The 14,130-nt window shown below is 41.5% G+C and overlaps 1 protein-coding gene across 2 annotated transcripts in view; it reads left to right on the plus strand.

Annotated features, from left to right (window-relative positions):
- Positions 1–14,130, plus strand: part of LOC311140719 (PRKC apoptosis WT1 regulator protein-like) — a 69,830-nt gene that overhangs the window by 40,180 nt on the left and 15,520 nt on the right. For both annotated transcript variants that reach the window (XM_084175903.1, XM_084175904.1), the window contains exon 3: positions 3,856–3,984. In XM_084175903.1, the coding sequence (XP_084032029.1) occupies positions 3,856–3,984 (129 nt within the window). The remainder of the gene's footprint in view (positions 1–3,855; positions 3,985–14,130) is intronic.

The following is a 14,130-nucleotide window of genomic DNA, read 5'->3' on the forward strand; positions in this document are numbered from 1 at the left end:
TTTATTAATAAATTTGAGGTGTAAATGGACAGAGCGCTGGCACGTTAACAAGTCGGCGCAGGCGGTCAGCTTAGATTTTTCAGCCAGGTCCTCTGAGGAGAGGGAGAGAGGATATTATGAATGTTCTAAGTGTTTAGGAAGGGGATGTTAGGTATATGACCACATTTGCTCTGCCTGTATGAGCTGTCTGCAGCTATAGTTCTGTCAAGGAGCAGCTGTTGGAAATTGTGCCTGAGTATTTTTTTCATTTCATAACAAGGTGAGGATCAAATCAAATCAAATCAAATTGTATTTGTCACATGCGCCAAATACAACAGGTGTAGACCTTACAGTGAAACGCTTACTTACAAGCCCTTAACCAACAATGCAGTTTTAAGAAAGAATACCAAAAAAAAATCACAGAAAAATACAATATAAAATAATACGAAATAAAAGTAACAAATAATTAAAGAGCAGCAGTAAAATAACAATAGCGAGGCTATATACAGGGGGTACCGGTACTGAGTCAATGTGCGGGGGCACCGGTTAGTCGAGGTAATTGAGGTAATATGTACATGTAGGTAGAGTTATTAAAGTGACTATGCATAGATAATAAACAGAGTAGCAGCAGCGTAAAAGAGGGGGATGGGGTGGGGTGGTATAGAGGTCCTGGATGGCAGGAAGCTTGGCCCTAGTGATGTCCTGGGCCGTACGCACTACCCTCAGTAGTGCCTTGCGGTCGGAGGCCGAGCAGTTGCCATACCAGGCAGTGATGCAACTAGTCAGGATGCGCTCGATGGAGCAGCTGTAGAACCTTTTGAGGATCTGAGGACCCATGCCAAATCTCCTTAGGGGGAATAGGTTTTGTCGTGCCCTCTTCACGACTGTCTTGGTGTGCTTGGACCATGTTAGTTTGTTGGTGATGTGGACACCAAGGAACTTGAAGCTCTCAACCTGCTCCACTACAGCCCCGTCGATGAGAATGGGGGCGTGCTCGGTCCTCTTCTTTTTCCTGTACACTGTTCAGATTCTTCACCTCCAGTACATAAGCAGTGTTATTTGAGACACGGAAATGTCCATTCAGGGAGGTATAGACACCAAATTCCTCCTGCATTTTTACATTTACATTTTAGTCATTTAGCAGACGCTCTTATCCAGAGCGACTTACAGTTAGTGAATACATATTTTTTTATACTGGCCCCCCGTGGGAATCGAACCCACAACCCTGGCGTTGCAAACGCCATGCTCTATCAACTGAGCTACATCCCTGCCGGCCATTCCCTCCCCTACCCTGGACGACGCTGGGCCAATTGTGCGCCGCCCACGAGTCTCCCGGTCGCGGCCGGCTGCGACAGAGCCTGGATTCGAACCAGGATCTCTAGTGGCACAGTTAGCACTGCGATGCAGTGCCTTAGACCACTGCGCCACTCAGGAGACATCCATCCTGCCATGGATACAGCATTAGAATGATAGATTGCGGATCACTTTCCCCCAAAATGACCACATTTCCACCCAGCACACATATTCCTAATAGACTGCCAGATTTAGCTTCTTAAATGGATGTTTCTTCCCATGATGAACACCGGTGTTATGGCGTTTGGAGACCGCAATACCATGTTAAGTAAACGCTCTTCAGAGGCCTAGCGCTTTACGCCTGCCGAGGTCCCACACATTATAAACAGGAAGAGGAAGGAATGTTGGGACTCGGCTGCTTCTTTTCAGAACTCACTCCTCCACTTCCCTTCTCCTCTCTGGTGTGTGTCATCACCACTTTATCTGTGCCCCTTGATGGGAGGAAATGTACTCAGCGTTTCCCAGGGCAACCACTACTGCCCACTTCCTGCTTTCAATAGGTGATACTTGTCCCTGGTTGAGCTGTGTGTTTTAATGGATATGTGTGTGTGTGTTTATGCTAAGTGTGTTTATCTGTATTTTAAATACAGCTGTCTGTTGGATATGCTCTGTGGTTGCACCATGATACTGTATACCTATTCTTAATAGTTAGTCATATACAGTATACTATTATTTGTATATCTCTGCCTCCAGTATGAAGGAAGTTAGAGGTAGTTTCGTGAGCCAATGCAAGCTAGCATTAGCGCAATGACTGGAAGTCTATGATATCTACTAGCATGCTAGGGACAGTATCCTATCATCTTTAACTGTTGGACTTGGGAATGCTGGACCAAGGTTATATATCCATGGTTCTGTTGACATAAACCTATTTCACCCTGTGGACTCAGACGTGGCCACCATGACTGATCGAGTACAGAGACAAAATATGGCTTAACCCAGTCTCAACTCACCGTCTGGGTCGGAAAAACACAGATTATTTCTGCTGACATCCGAAACAAAAACATCCCTTAAAAGGATGAGCCCAGATCTCCCATTGTTTTATCTGGAATAAGACAAATGCATGGCAATAATTTTAAGTAATAGTGGGTAAAACAGCCAGCACCGTGATCCAAAATAAACATTCAAAACCCAATTCCAGATGTAAAGTCCCTCTGTTCAGGCAACTGTGCATAGCAAAGTTTTTAGTCATTGAACACAGTGTTGATATAGACTGACTTCTGTTAGACTGTGTAATATCCCTCATTATTCCATATCTGGCTGTTCTATGTTTCTGACTCCTGCTTCTCCATAGTCTACAGTTGTGTATTGCTGTAGGCAGTTGGGAGGGAGCAGGGGAACGTTTTGGCGAATCAAACAGCACAGAGAATCCCTGTGCCCTTTGCAGTGGTCAGACGGCTAAAGGCAGGCAGTGTGTGTTTACTGGGCTAGTCTGCACGGACACAGGCAGCATGCTCCTAAAAGGTGTGTGTGTGTGTGTGTGTGTGTGTGTGTGTGTGTGTGTGTGTGTGTGTGTGTGTGTGTGCGTGCGCGTGTGCGTGCGTGCGCTAACCTCGGCCTGAGTTAGAGCAGAGGAGAAAGGAGTTGGCATTTCCCCAGTCATGCTGATAAACGTTTTGGCAGGAAGGTCTTTGGAAATGACAACATTCCTTTGTAGCCTTTTAAGTCTATTTTTACCATTCAAGGGCCTGTTCGTTCGGTAAGCACCTTTTTTGTTCGTTGCACAGCTTGAAAACAGGAAAGACTGGTTTGTATTCGGTACGAGTGGGAGGTTGGCTCCTGTTTCTGTCAATATATAGATGATACAACCGTCAAGTTCAAAGTCAAACTGTATTTTCTCAATGTATCTTCATTTATTTTGTTGCACTCCTTAACTTAATCACATATTTCATGAATTAGTCACCTAAATAGGAAGTCAAGATGATATATTATAAACAATTTAAGATTAAGCTGAGAGCAGAGATGCCTCAGTAAAGTTGGCAGACTTCCCAGAAAGATGTGCACAATTTTTCGCTGTGCCGTGACTGACCACTGACCACATTCCACTGGTCAAAATGCCCTCTCTGACTACACGTCCACAGCAGCAGTGTAAGGACCCCTTGCCGGCCGTCTTCCTGTTGCCTGCGTGTCCCAGTGAATGTGGCCTAGGTTGCGTCAGAGCTGTCCAGGGGCTGTGAAAGAAATCATGTCTTAAGAGGATTAAGGGGACCGGGGCCACATCTCGCCGGAGGTTACCACGGTTACAGTGAGAATGACCCCGGCTGTCACTGCGCGTCAACGTCAGTGGTGGTGTCTCACTCCCCGTGTCCCTCTCGCCGTCGCTCTCGCTCTTTATTTCTCTCTCTCTCTCTGTATCTCTCTCTCTCCCTCTCTCTCTTACAATAGATGTACATCCTGTTGATATGTTACTTAGTGTATTGGATAGACCATTCAAGACGTTGACCTCTATTCACACCTGAATTATTTAATAAAGGTGTGTTCAACTCTCTCTCTCTCTCTCTCTCTCTCTCTCTCTGTGTATTGCAGAGCCTGGATGAGCTGGATGACGACGGAGGGGAGAAGGAGAAGGAGGAGGAGCAACAGCTGACACAGCTCAACACGGAACAGAACGAAGCCATAACCTCCGACCCAGGGGCCGCCACCCACTTACTACAGGTGAGAACCAGGTCAAATGTCACCACTGACCTTTACCCCTTAGTGTAATACCTAGGGCCTGGAGTTTAGCCTGACCATGTAACAGGAGCAGGAAAAACTCTGGGCTAAAGTCATATCAATCAATAAGGCATTTTGCTCCCCAAGTTATTGTACACTCTTAGAAAAAAAAGGGTTATATCGCTTGCTTCATATATGAAACCCCTAAAAGTTCTATATAGAACCCTTTTTATATGGTTCTTTGATCAGAACCCTAGAGGTTCTTCTTCACTGAACTAAAATGGTTCCATATACTGTAGAACACTGCATGGTGCCATTTATGAATTATGGCTACTACTATTAAATAATAATATTTTGAGCTAAGAATATACTTTAATAAACAATTAAATAATGGACAAAAGAATACCAGCATAGTTTTTAGAATTTGCCATTAAATGCCAAGTTTGGAAATATGCACTGGTGGCCAAGGAGGCATCTTTTTGTTTGAATGATGTCCCACGTCAACTCTGGCTGACTTCTTTACAATACAATACTTTGTCCAACAAAAAGGTGTCTTCTGGTCTGTTCTCAACCCCCCCAAACAGCAGACCTCACACATACAGTTGAGATGAGCACACGTTCAAGCTGCAGTGCAGCGCCCCTGGATGGAGAGCATGTTCTGGGATTAAGAGCCTTGCTCAAGGGCTTAACGGTAGGGGAATGTTTTGAGGATGTGAACCCAGCAGCCCTCCAGCTGTCAGATCAATTCTGCAACAAAAACAATCCAGCGCCCGGCCCGGGATTAGAACCAGCCACCTTTCGGCCACAGGCCCAACTCTTTAGCTACTGGGCTAGCTGCTTCACTGGTTCCAGAGAGGAAGACAAAATGAGCAAAAACATGAGTTAATCTTCAGAAATAAGCATGAGTTAACCTGCCAAAATGCTATGCAGACATATAATTAGTATGATGTAGAAGACAAATTACATGTAGTTGTCCGCAGCAGCCGAAAGAGAGAGCCTCTGATAGTTCTGGGTTACTGCCAGACTGAGCAAAACATAGATAGTGTGTTAAAAGTAATGTAATGATTAACTAGGCTATTGAATCACCAATACTTATTATACATAATTTATTATAAATAATTTATACGTACCTCCTCTCATTCAGCAACAGTCTTCTAATGGTTTTAATGAAACATAGTCCCTTCAATTGACTCCACACTGAAATAAAAGAAAAAATTAGCTAATTGCCAATGTCAGACTGGGTCTGTAGCTCTATTTGGCATATCCCATAATTCTAGTCAATTTGAAAGAGATAGCTAGCTTGTGAAGTGGTGAATTAAAGTAGCCTAGCTTTTTCTGTTTAGCTAAGACTTTGGCGTCATATATTTTAATTAAAGAATCAACTTTGCTCACCTTAATACATTAACAAATAATGTGCTTATTGGTAGGCTAGTTGCAAGTTGGTTCAACCACCGTCCTCGGGCTTTGTCATGCTGGAATGGATTGGCAGTTAGTTTTTGAATCGGAATGGCAGTTACATTTTGAGTTAACCAAAAGTTTCTAGAACTCCTTTTTTATGAGTGCATGCTTTTATTAAACACATTATTTCCACTTGCTTCTAGCTAGAATTTAGTTTGCAACAGCACAAGTTTGTGCCTGGCTGTTTGCCACTCAGACCATGGCAACAATGTTGCAAAATATGAATTAAATCTTTCCCTTGCCATAGAGCGCTAACGTGTTGGACGTCAGCTCGCCATTTTTCTGAACAGGCAAAGTCATGCAGCAGCAGCATCATTAATATGGATATACATGTCAATGGGAAAACAGCTAAAACAAATTAAGAGGGAATGTTAGCTGTCATTTCAGAGTTTGATGTGACTGGGTTAGCTTAATTTCTAAAATCCCCATTACACTCTGGGGAGCGATAGAACCCTCAAGGTTCTTTGTCTTCACTGGGTATATATATATATATATATATATATATATATATATATATATATATATATATATATATATATATATATATATATATATATATATATATATATATATATATATATATATATATATATATATATATATATATATATATATATATATATATATATATATATATATATATATATATATATATATATATAGAACCTTTTTTAGTAAAGGGTTCTTTAATATCATCCGAAGAACCAAAAGGTTCTATATAGAACCCCAAATAACCCTTTTTTTCTAAGTGTATAGTACAAAACAGGATAGACCTCTAGATTCCCATGGTGATCTACAGCTGAGTCCAGCCCAACTTACACACTCCCCTCCCCAGTCCAGCCCAACTTACACACTCCCCTCCCCAGTCCAGCCCAACTTACACACTCCCCTCCCCTGAGCAGAATGTGATGATGAGATGGATAGATAGATAGATACCACAGTGCCACCAAACAGAGGCACTGTTGGTCAGAGAGAAATCACTCCATAGGCTGCTTGAGAAGGGGGGCGCCGCAACCAATGCATTGCTCTATATCAGGGTTTCCCAAACTGCCCTAGCACTACACAACTGATTCAAATAATCAACTCATCATCAAGCTTGGATTATTTGAATCAGTGTTATGAGTGTTAGGGCAAAAAGCAAAACCCCTTGGGGACCCGAGGACCGAGTTTTGGAAACGCTGCTCTATATAAACCAGGTCGTATGGCAAAATGATGCACTACAATACGCTGCAAATGCATTCTCATTCTGTGTAACCATTCTCTGAGCGTGATGACATTAGCAGTACTAAAAACACATAGCTTGGACAGAGAGATGGTCACAACACAGCACAACAAAGCTCAGCTCAGGTCCATAGGGCTAAGTGCTAACATTAATCAAAGGTTCATTTGGAGCCTGTGTTGCAGCAAGTCTCTCTAAAAACACACTTCAGAGCCGTATCTGGAACTAATCTGCATGTATGACAGGCTATTGATATGGAGCATGCAATTTGGGAACAGAGGAGTCCCTGCCTATTCAGGCCCCTGCATTAATAAATATCATAGGAAGGCCAAACCGATTTTATATATACACATGTAGCTACAGTATATGGTGTTGCAAATAATTATGTTTTGATTGTGGTATTGTATGTGCAATTGATTTTAAAGCAATACATTGTAGAGCATAACATATGTGAATAAGACAGAGTCCATACTATCAGGCTTATTGTTATTGTTATGATTGTCTCTATAAGCAGTGATGTTGAAAATATCATGTTCTGTTACTTTTTTCCTTGAGGAGATCATTACTGTGCAGTCAACAAGTGTGCAATTGAAGTCCTGTCAAACTCTCTGTGCAGAGACATGAAAGGACTTCAATGAGAATATGTCCGTAACGAAGGCAACAGCGGAAGCACTCATCTGTGTAACTATGAGCCAGAATATAATACGATTTCGATTTCCTCCTTGTGTTTACAGATAGGGTTTCTGTCAGATGATATAGTCCTATAAAGCTGTCCAAATGTAGTTAGTAATTTAATGTATCAAGTCAGTAGGCTCACAAACACTTAATTCACTAGTAATAAGAGTCAGCACCCACCCACTCATTGAACCTATGTGTAGCAAGAAAAGAGGGTTATACTCCATTGACGTACCATATAGTGAATCCAGAAGATGAAGATGTCATAACACATACTTGAACCACACTCCTTCCCACTGAGACATAACCAGATTACACTTCAGCCATTTGAAATGAGACATGGAGGTGCCCACTCCACCCACCTTACCACTGCAACATATTTCCCTTAAGTCAGAGCAGATGTGGGCACTGCCATGACTAACCACTGGGTATCTCCCACACTGCATCTCACCCACTGCTCTACCACTCCCTGTCTTTGGTCTAAGGATGTCTGACGGTCATATTTGGTTGTGTGTTGTGCCTTTGTGACCGTAGTGACGAGCTAACAGAGGAAATCAGACAGGAGGGAAGGAGACATACAGAGAGAGAGAGTAAGTGGGGATAGAGAGAGAGGGATGGAGAGAACAGTAGAGAATTTGGAAAGTGTATTTACAGGGAGCTGTCAAGCAGACATCTGTAAAGACGGAGCATTCCAAAAATGTGCCATTTCATTCTGACCCCATTTATCACACAGACAAGCGGTTGCCATGTTGGGCTGTGTAATATACAGCTACCTCGAGAGCAAACTGTCAGGCTTTTTAGCTTTTGCACTGGTATCAAGATGTCTGGACTGAGACGGGACTGGCAACTTCAAATACTAAGAAAACGTTGACGTTTCTGCAGAACAAAATGATCCCCTATCGTTTTGAGTCCAGACAGTGTTGCATCAATAATAAATTAACTTGATTAGTGAGCTTTCCGACTTTCATTTGATAATGAATGAAAGTAATCCTTCTACTCCCCCTCCCCCCCATAAAAAATAAATAAATTATATATATATATATATATATATATATATATATATATATATATATATATATATATATATATATTGGGTGGTTGTCCCACTAGCTATCATAAGTTGAATGCACCAATTTGTAAGTCGCTCTGGATAAGAGTGTGTGCTAAATGACTTAAATGTAAAAATAAATAAAAAATAGTTGATTCGTATTTCTCTCTTTTCATCCTTTCTTGGGTCTGTCTATCTGAACTAAGTAAAACACACTATCCTCCCCTTCTTCCTCCTCTGTGGAGCGCTGCGTCTTCCTGCTCGATCACAACCCTTCCATGAAGATGAGACTAGGTAAAAGCAGAGTAGCACTGACCAGTAGGGCTGTGACAATACCTCTATTGCAATATTTTTTCCATGGCAAAAATGGAAACATGAAGCAGACAACTCTTTGGTCCTTTAAAAACCTGCTGTTTGTAAAATATTGTGTGCTATAGTTTGGAAAATAAATACGTGTGACTCTGGCCGACAACATAATGATGTTTGTTTCCAACATCAGGGCTGTTTTCCTAAAGACGTTAAATCCACTTCGTGTTTTGTTTCCTTGCCACGATACTAACGAGTATCGCAATACTGTGTATCCTCCCGGCCCTACTGACCAGCCCATCTCAGTGGGAGGGAGAACAGAGTCCTGTAATGGCAGCAGCACTATCTCCTCCACTGTCATCCTTTCTGTCTGTTCCTACTCTTCTATTTAATATCCCCATCTCCTGCTGTCAACCCATCCACCCACACACACTATCACCTTTTGATACACATAGAATCACACACACACCTGTACACACGCACATACACAAATACTCACACACACACACACATTGGTGTCTTTCTCTTCTTGCCTATGGTGGTGTTCCTCTGTGAGGTAGTGTAGTTTCAGTGTAATCAAGTGTAGTTTCAGTGATGCCCGTGTCACAGAGAGGCCCTCTCTCTCGCTCTCTGAGGCCCCAATGTGGTCCTGGTTATCAGGCCTTACCCCTCTGTGTGGTATGTGAGCCGTACAAGGAAAACACTTTCCCTAAACCTGGAGCCTTGTCAGAGAAACAAAACCATAGGGAACATTCCACCGGATCATCTGCTTCTAATGTGGCGCTGGGTCCAAAGGGGGGAATGGTTTGGGTTCTGAGTTCTGAAACTGTGTGCGCTGTATACACTGAGTGTACTAAACATTAGGAACACCTTCCTAATATTGAGTTGCACCCCCCCGCCCCCCCTTTTGCCCTCAGAACAGCCTCAATTCGTCAGGGCATAGACTCTACAAGGTGTCAAGCGTTCCACAGGGATGCTGGCCCATGTTGACTCCAATGCTTCCCACAGTTGTGTCAAGTTGGCTGGATGTCCTTTGGATGGTGGATCATTCTTGATGCACATGGGTAACTGTTGAGCGTGAAAAACCCAGCAGCGTCGCAGTTCTTGACACAATCCGGTGTGCCTGGCAGCTACTACCATACTCCCGTTCAAAGGCACTTAAATCTTTTGTCTTGCCCATTCACACTCTGAATGGCACACATACACAATCCATGTCTCCATTGTCTTAATGCTTAAAAATCTTTCTTTAACCTGTCTCCTCCCCTTCATCTACCCTGATTTTAAGTAGATTTAACAAGTGACATCAATAAGGGATCATAGCTTTCACCTGGATTAACCTGGTCAGTCTGTCATGGAAAGAGCAGGTGTTCGTCATGTTTTTTTATACTCAGTTTAACTATATACACATGTAGCTACAGTATATCACTTTGCAAACAAATATGTTTTGATTGTAGTACTGTATGTGCAAATGATTTTACAGCAAACCATTCTAGAGCATAACATATGTGAATAAAACACACACACACCCCATTGTGGTATCCAACACCTTAACAACCCTCATTTTCATTTTTCATTTGCACCTGTCAGTCCAGCAAAGCTTGAGAATCTTCTGGAAGGCAGGCACTTTCTCCTCCCTGCCCATTTTTCAAATGCATAAATTAAAGCTTCCCTGCTTACATGTAATGTTCTCTAAGCTTTTCAGACGTTTGCTTGTATAGCCTGAGACAATATTGTCAGAGGGTATCACCTTTGTTGACCAAAGATTACAAGCGTGTAAATCAGGTTAACCAGATGAATATGTATCCTTTACAAGACTGCTGCCGGCTAAAATAGGTCATTGGCTGTAGTCCTCTCATTTTGCCAGTTGAATTGTTAGGCCTCACCTTTTGAAATGTCAATCATTGACTCATAATATGACCGAGTGCCTCCAGAGTAACAGATAGGGATCTTTATCGGCTTTGCAAGGAGACTGAGATGGAGAATTCAGGGCATCGGCAGCATGCTGGAATGCAAAAGTAGGCCTATTGTTGAATTTTTATTAGGCTTGCCTTCTGGGATTTCTGACATTTTTAATGGTCTGTCAAGCGCACAAAGGCTGTCAGATTGCAAACCCATAAATTCCTATTTTTTTTAAATGTGCATGTGATTTATGAGCGGGAGAACATTGTCATGAATTATATATTTGGCCATGGATAGATGGGCAGACCGACAGACTGACTGACACGAAAAGCTGCCAACTTGACCATGAAAGGTATTGCCTATAACAAAGCCTGTAGTCATTAATGCAGTAATATGTTTAAAAGTCCCGCCAACGCCTCAGTATAAAACATTGCCTTTCATCTTAATGGCTTTGGCACACAATAAATCATTCTATTTTTGTCCGACATCAAACCTGTCAATTACAAAGCTTCACTGAATTCCTTTTAATGCATTTATTCTCATCATTTACATGTATGTAGTTCTGTCCTTGAGCTGGACTTGTCGATTGTCACAGAAATGCTTTAGTATTTAGCCTGAGGGAACGCACACAGGAATCTGCCATTTCATATTTTTTGATTGACTTTAACAGGTAAATATTTAAAGGTCCTTATATTTACCTAAGAAATTATGGGTTAATATACATACGTGTCTAACTTAAACTATACGTCGGCTTCTAATGTGAACTTTTATTAGGCATGCCTTCCTTCTGGGATTTCTGACATTTTAATGGCCTGTCAAGTGCACAAAGACTGTCAGATCGCAAACATCCATAAATTCCTTTTTTTTTAAAGGTGCATGTGATTTATCAGAGGGAGAACATTGCCACGACGCTATTCCTCTTTTCCTGGAGTGGCACAAAGCTATAGGCTACAATATCTTGTTGGACATTTATGTTGAGCATGTTTTGCTACAGTAGTGGGCAGTAATATTTGACGTGTGTGTATATACAGTATGTATGATATCATAAATACCTCACATGCGACTCGTCATAAGACTAATTCATTAATGTTTATCTGACTCCATAAAGATAATTTAGCAACATGCAAGAACACTATAATTGAGTTACAGTAATAGGCAATCAAAAAATGTCTGAGAAAGTGTATTTAATTACTTTGGAAAGTGAATGGATTCACATACAAGGCATAAAGCTGAAGTTACAAGGCAATACTGACATTAACAAAGCATTATTCTAAGAATGATCAGAGAGTGAAAAATAGGAGCTGGAAATGTAACATCAATACAGCTCATTCATTCATAGTGTTGTTTCCGATGCTCTCTGCTCTTCTGAGGCCTGTCTGTTCTCTGTAATAGTGGCTCTTAGGACTGCAGCAGAGGCTGTTAAGCATGATAAATAGAGCCGCACAGCCCCATAATGCAGCGCTGTGAAGTATCCTCACTTAAACATTGTCCTGCATTAACCTTGTCTCAGCAACTCCCAGCCCGGGATGCAAGACAGCACACTGGGAAGCAACCGCCGCACGGTGGTCTGTTTTTAATGTGATGAATGCAAACCGGGAGAATATCTGAAAACAATATATTTTTTCAATGTCACACGCAGCAGCAGCAGGGTCGTGTTTCTCATTCACACAACTCTCTACAGAACAGCCAGGCAGACCTCTGAGTCTGACCCTTGGTATTTATGGGAGTCGTGCAGAGCAGCACACAGCTCAGTGAAAGGGCTGTCACTCACATTTTAAGCCTCTATGGTTATTTAACCCTTGTGTTTTTTTATACATGCAAGATTGAGACACTTTCAGGTATGTGAGCATGAAGACATTTCCGTTCTCTGCAAGTTAATGGACAATAATATTTTTTTATGCTGTTTTATCTATTTGATCAATACATTGTGCACCACAACATACGAGCGCTGCTTTAATCTACTATTCTCTTGATCGTGTGTTTATAAATCCCAGGGTTTATATGAAAACATTTTGTTATGTTCACTAACCTTTGGATCTGATTTGATCTTATCACTATGGAAATATACAGACAACTGCCAAAATAAAGGAAATACTTGAGTTGGGCTCGGTAGTGGCCTAGTGATTAAGGGGTTGGGCCAGTAACCAAAAGGTTGCTGGTTCAAATCCCCAAGCTGACTAGGTGAAATCAGTTGATGTGCCCTTGAGCAAGGCACTTAACCCTAATTGCTCCTGTAAGTCGCTCTGGATAAGAGCGTCTGCTAAATAAAAAAGAGGGATACAAAATATATTGAAAGCAGGTGCTTCCATACAGGTGTGGTTCCTGCATTAATTCATCCCGTCATGCTTACGATCATGTCTAAACATGCCCAGTTACTCATTATTTTGTCTACCATGTCTAGAAGAAGAGATCTCAGTGACTTTGAAAGAGGGGTCTCAAAGGAGCATAGGGGGTTTAAATGGTGTGTATGTGTGTCTCAGTCACCAGATCTCAACCCAATTGAACACTTATGGGAGATTCTGGAGCAGTGCCTGAGACAGCGTTTTCCACCACCATCAACAACACCAAATTATGGATTTTCTCGTGGAAGAATGGTGTCGCATCCCTCCAATAGAGTTCCAGACACTTGTAGAATCTATGCCAAGGCGCATTGAAGCTGTTCTGGCAGCTCGTAGTGGCCCAACGCTCTATTAAGACACTTTAAGTTGGCATTTCCTTTATTTTGCCAGTTACCTGTATGTGGCTGGTGTACACACTATGCATTATTTAGTGTTTCTCATGCTAACACAAGTAGAAAAACAGTTGACAGTAAACCCTTGTCAGTGACTCAACATAAAACTGTCAGCAGTGTTTCCACCATAGAGGAGGATATAAGCGTAATTGTCCCGAAGCCCAAGGACATTAATATATATATATATATATATATATATATATATATATATATATATATATATATATATATATATATATATATATATATATATATATATATATATATATATATATATATATATATATATATATATATATATATATATAGAAAGCCAGAGCATCTTGTAACAACTGTACCAATTCATAAACCAAAGTACTATAATACACATACAAAGTACTACAATACACATACAGATTTGCATTTAGACAACCATTTGAAGTGCTCTATGGAAGTTCTGTACCATAGGAAATTATTCAGATTTCTCTATAGCGAGAAAACTGCCTTCCTTAAATCTTTGAAGTCCCAAAGCCTCTAAGTAAGTGTGTTTCCTTTGAAGGTCTTCCAGAATTTATTAAGGGGCCTCTCTGGTTCTGCTGTCAGGGAGACAGAGCTAGGGACTAAGGTCCACCACCGGCACCAACTAAACCCCACTCTCTGATCAAGTGGAGGAGAGGCAGAGACCCTCAATCACACCAGTGGAGTTGCACTGTTCAGGGCCGTATGGGAGGAATTGATATCCATCTGTAATGTGTGTATATACAGTGTGGAAAAAAAGTATTTAGTCAGCCACCAATTGTGCAAGTCCTCCCACTTAAAAAGATGAGAGAGGCC

This window comes from Coregonus lavaretus (genome assembly GCF_964263955.1).
Source record: "Coregonus lavaretus genome assembly, chromosome: 13".
Taxonomy (NCBI): domain Eukaryota; kingdom Metazoa; phylum Chordata; class Actinopteri; order Salmoniformes; family Salmonidae; genus Coregonus; species Coregonus lavaretus.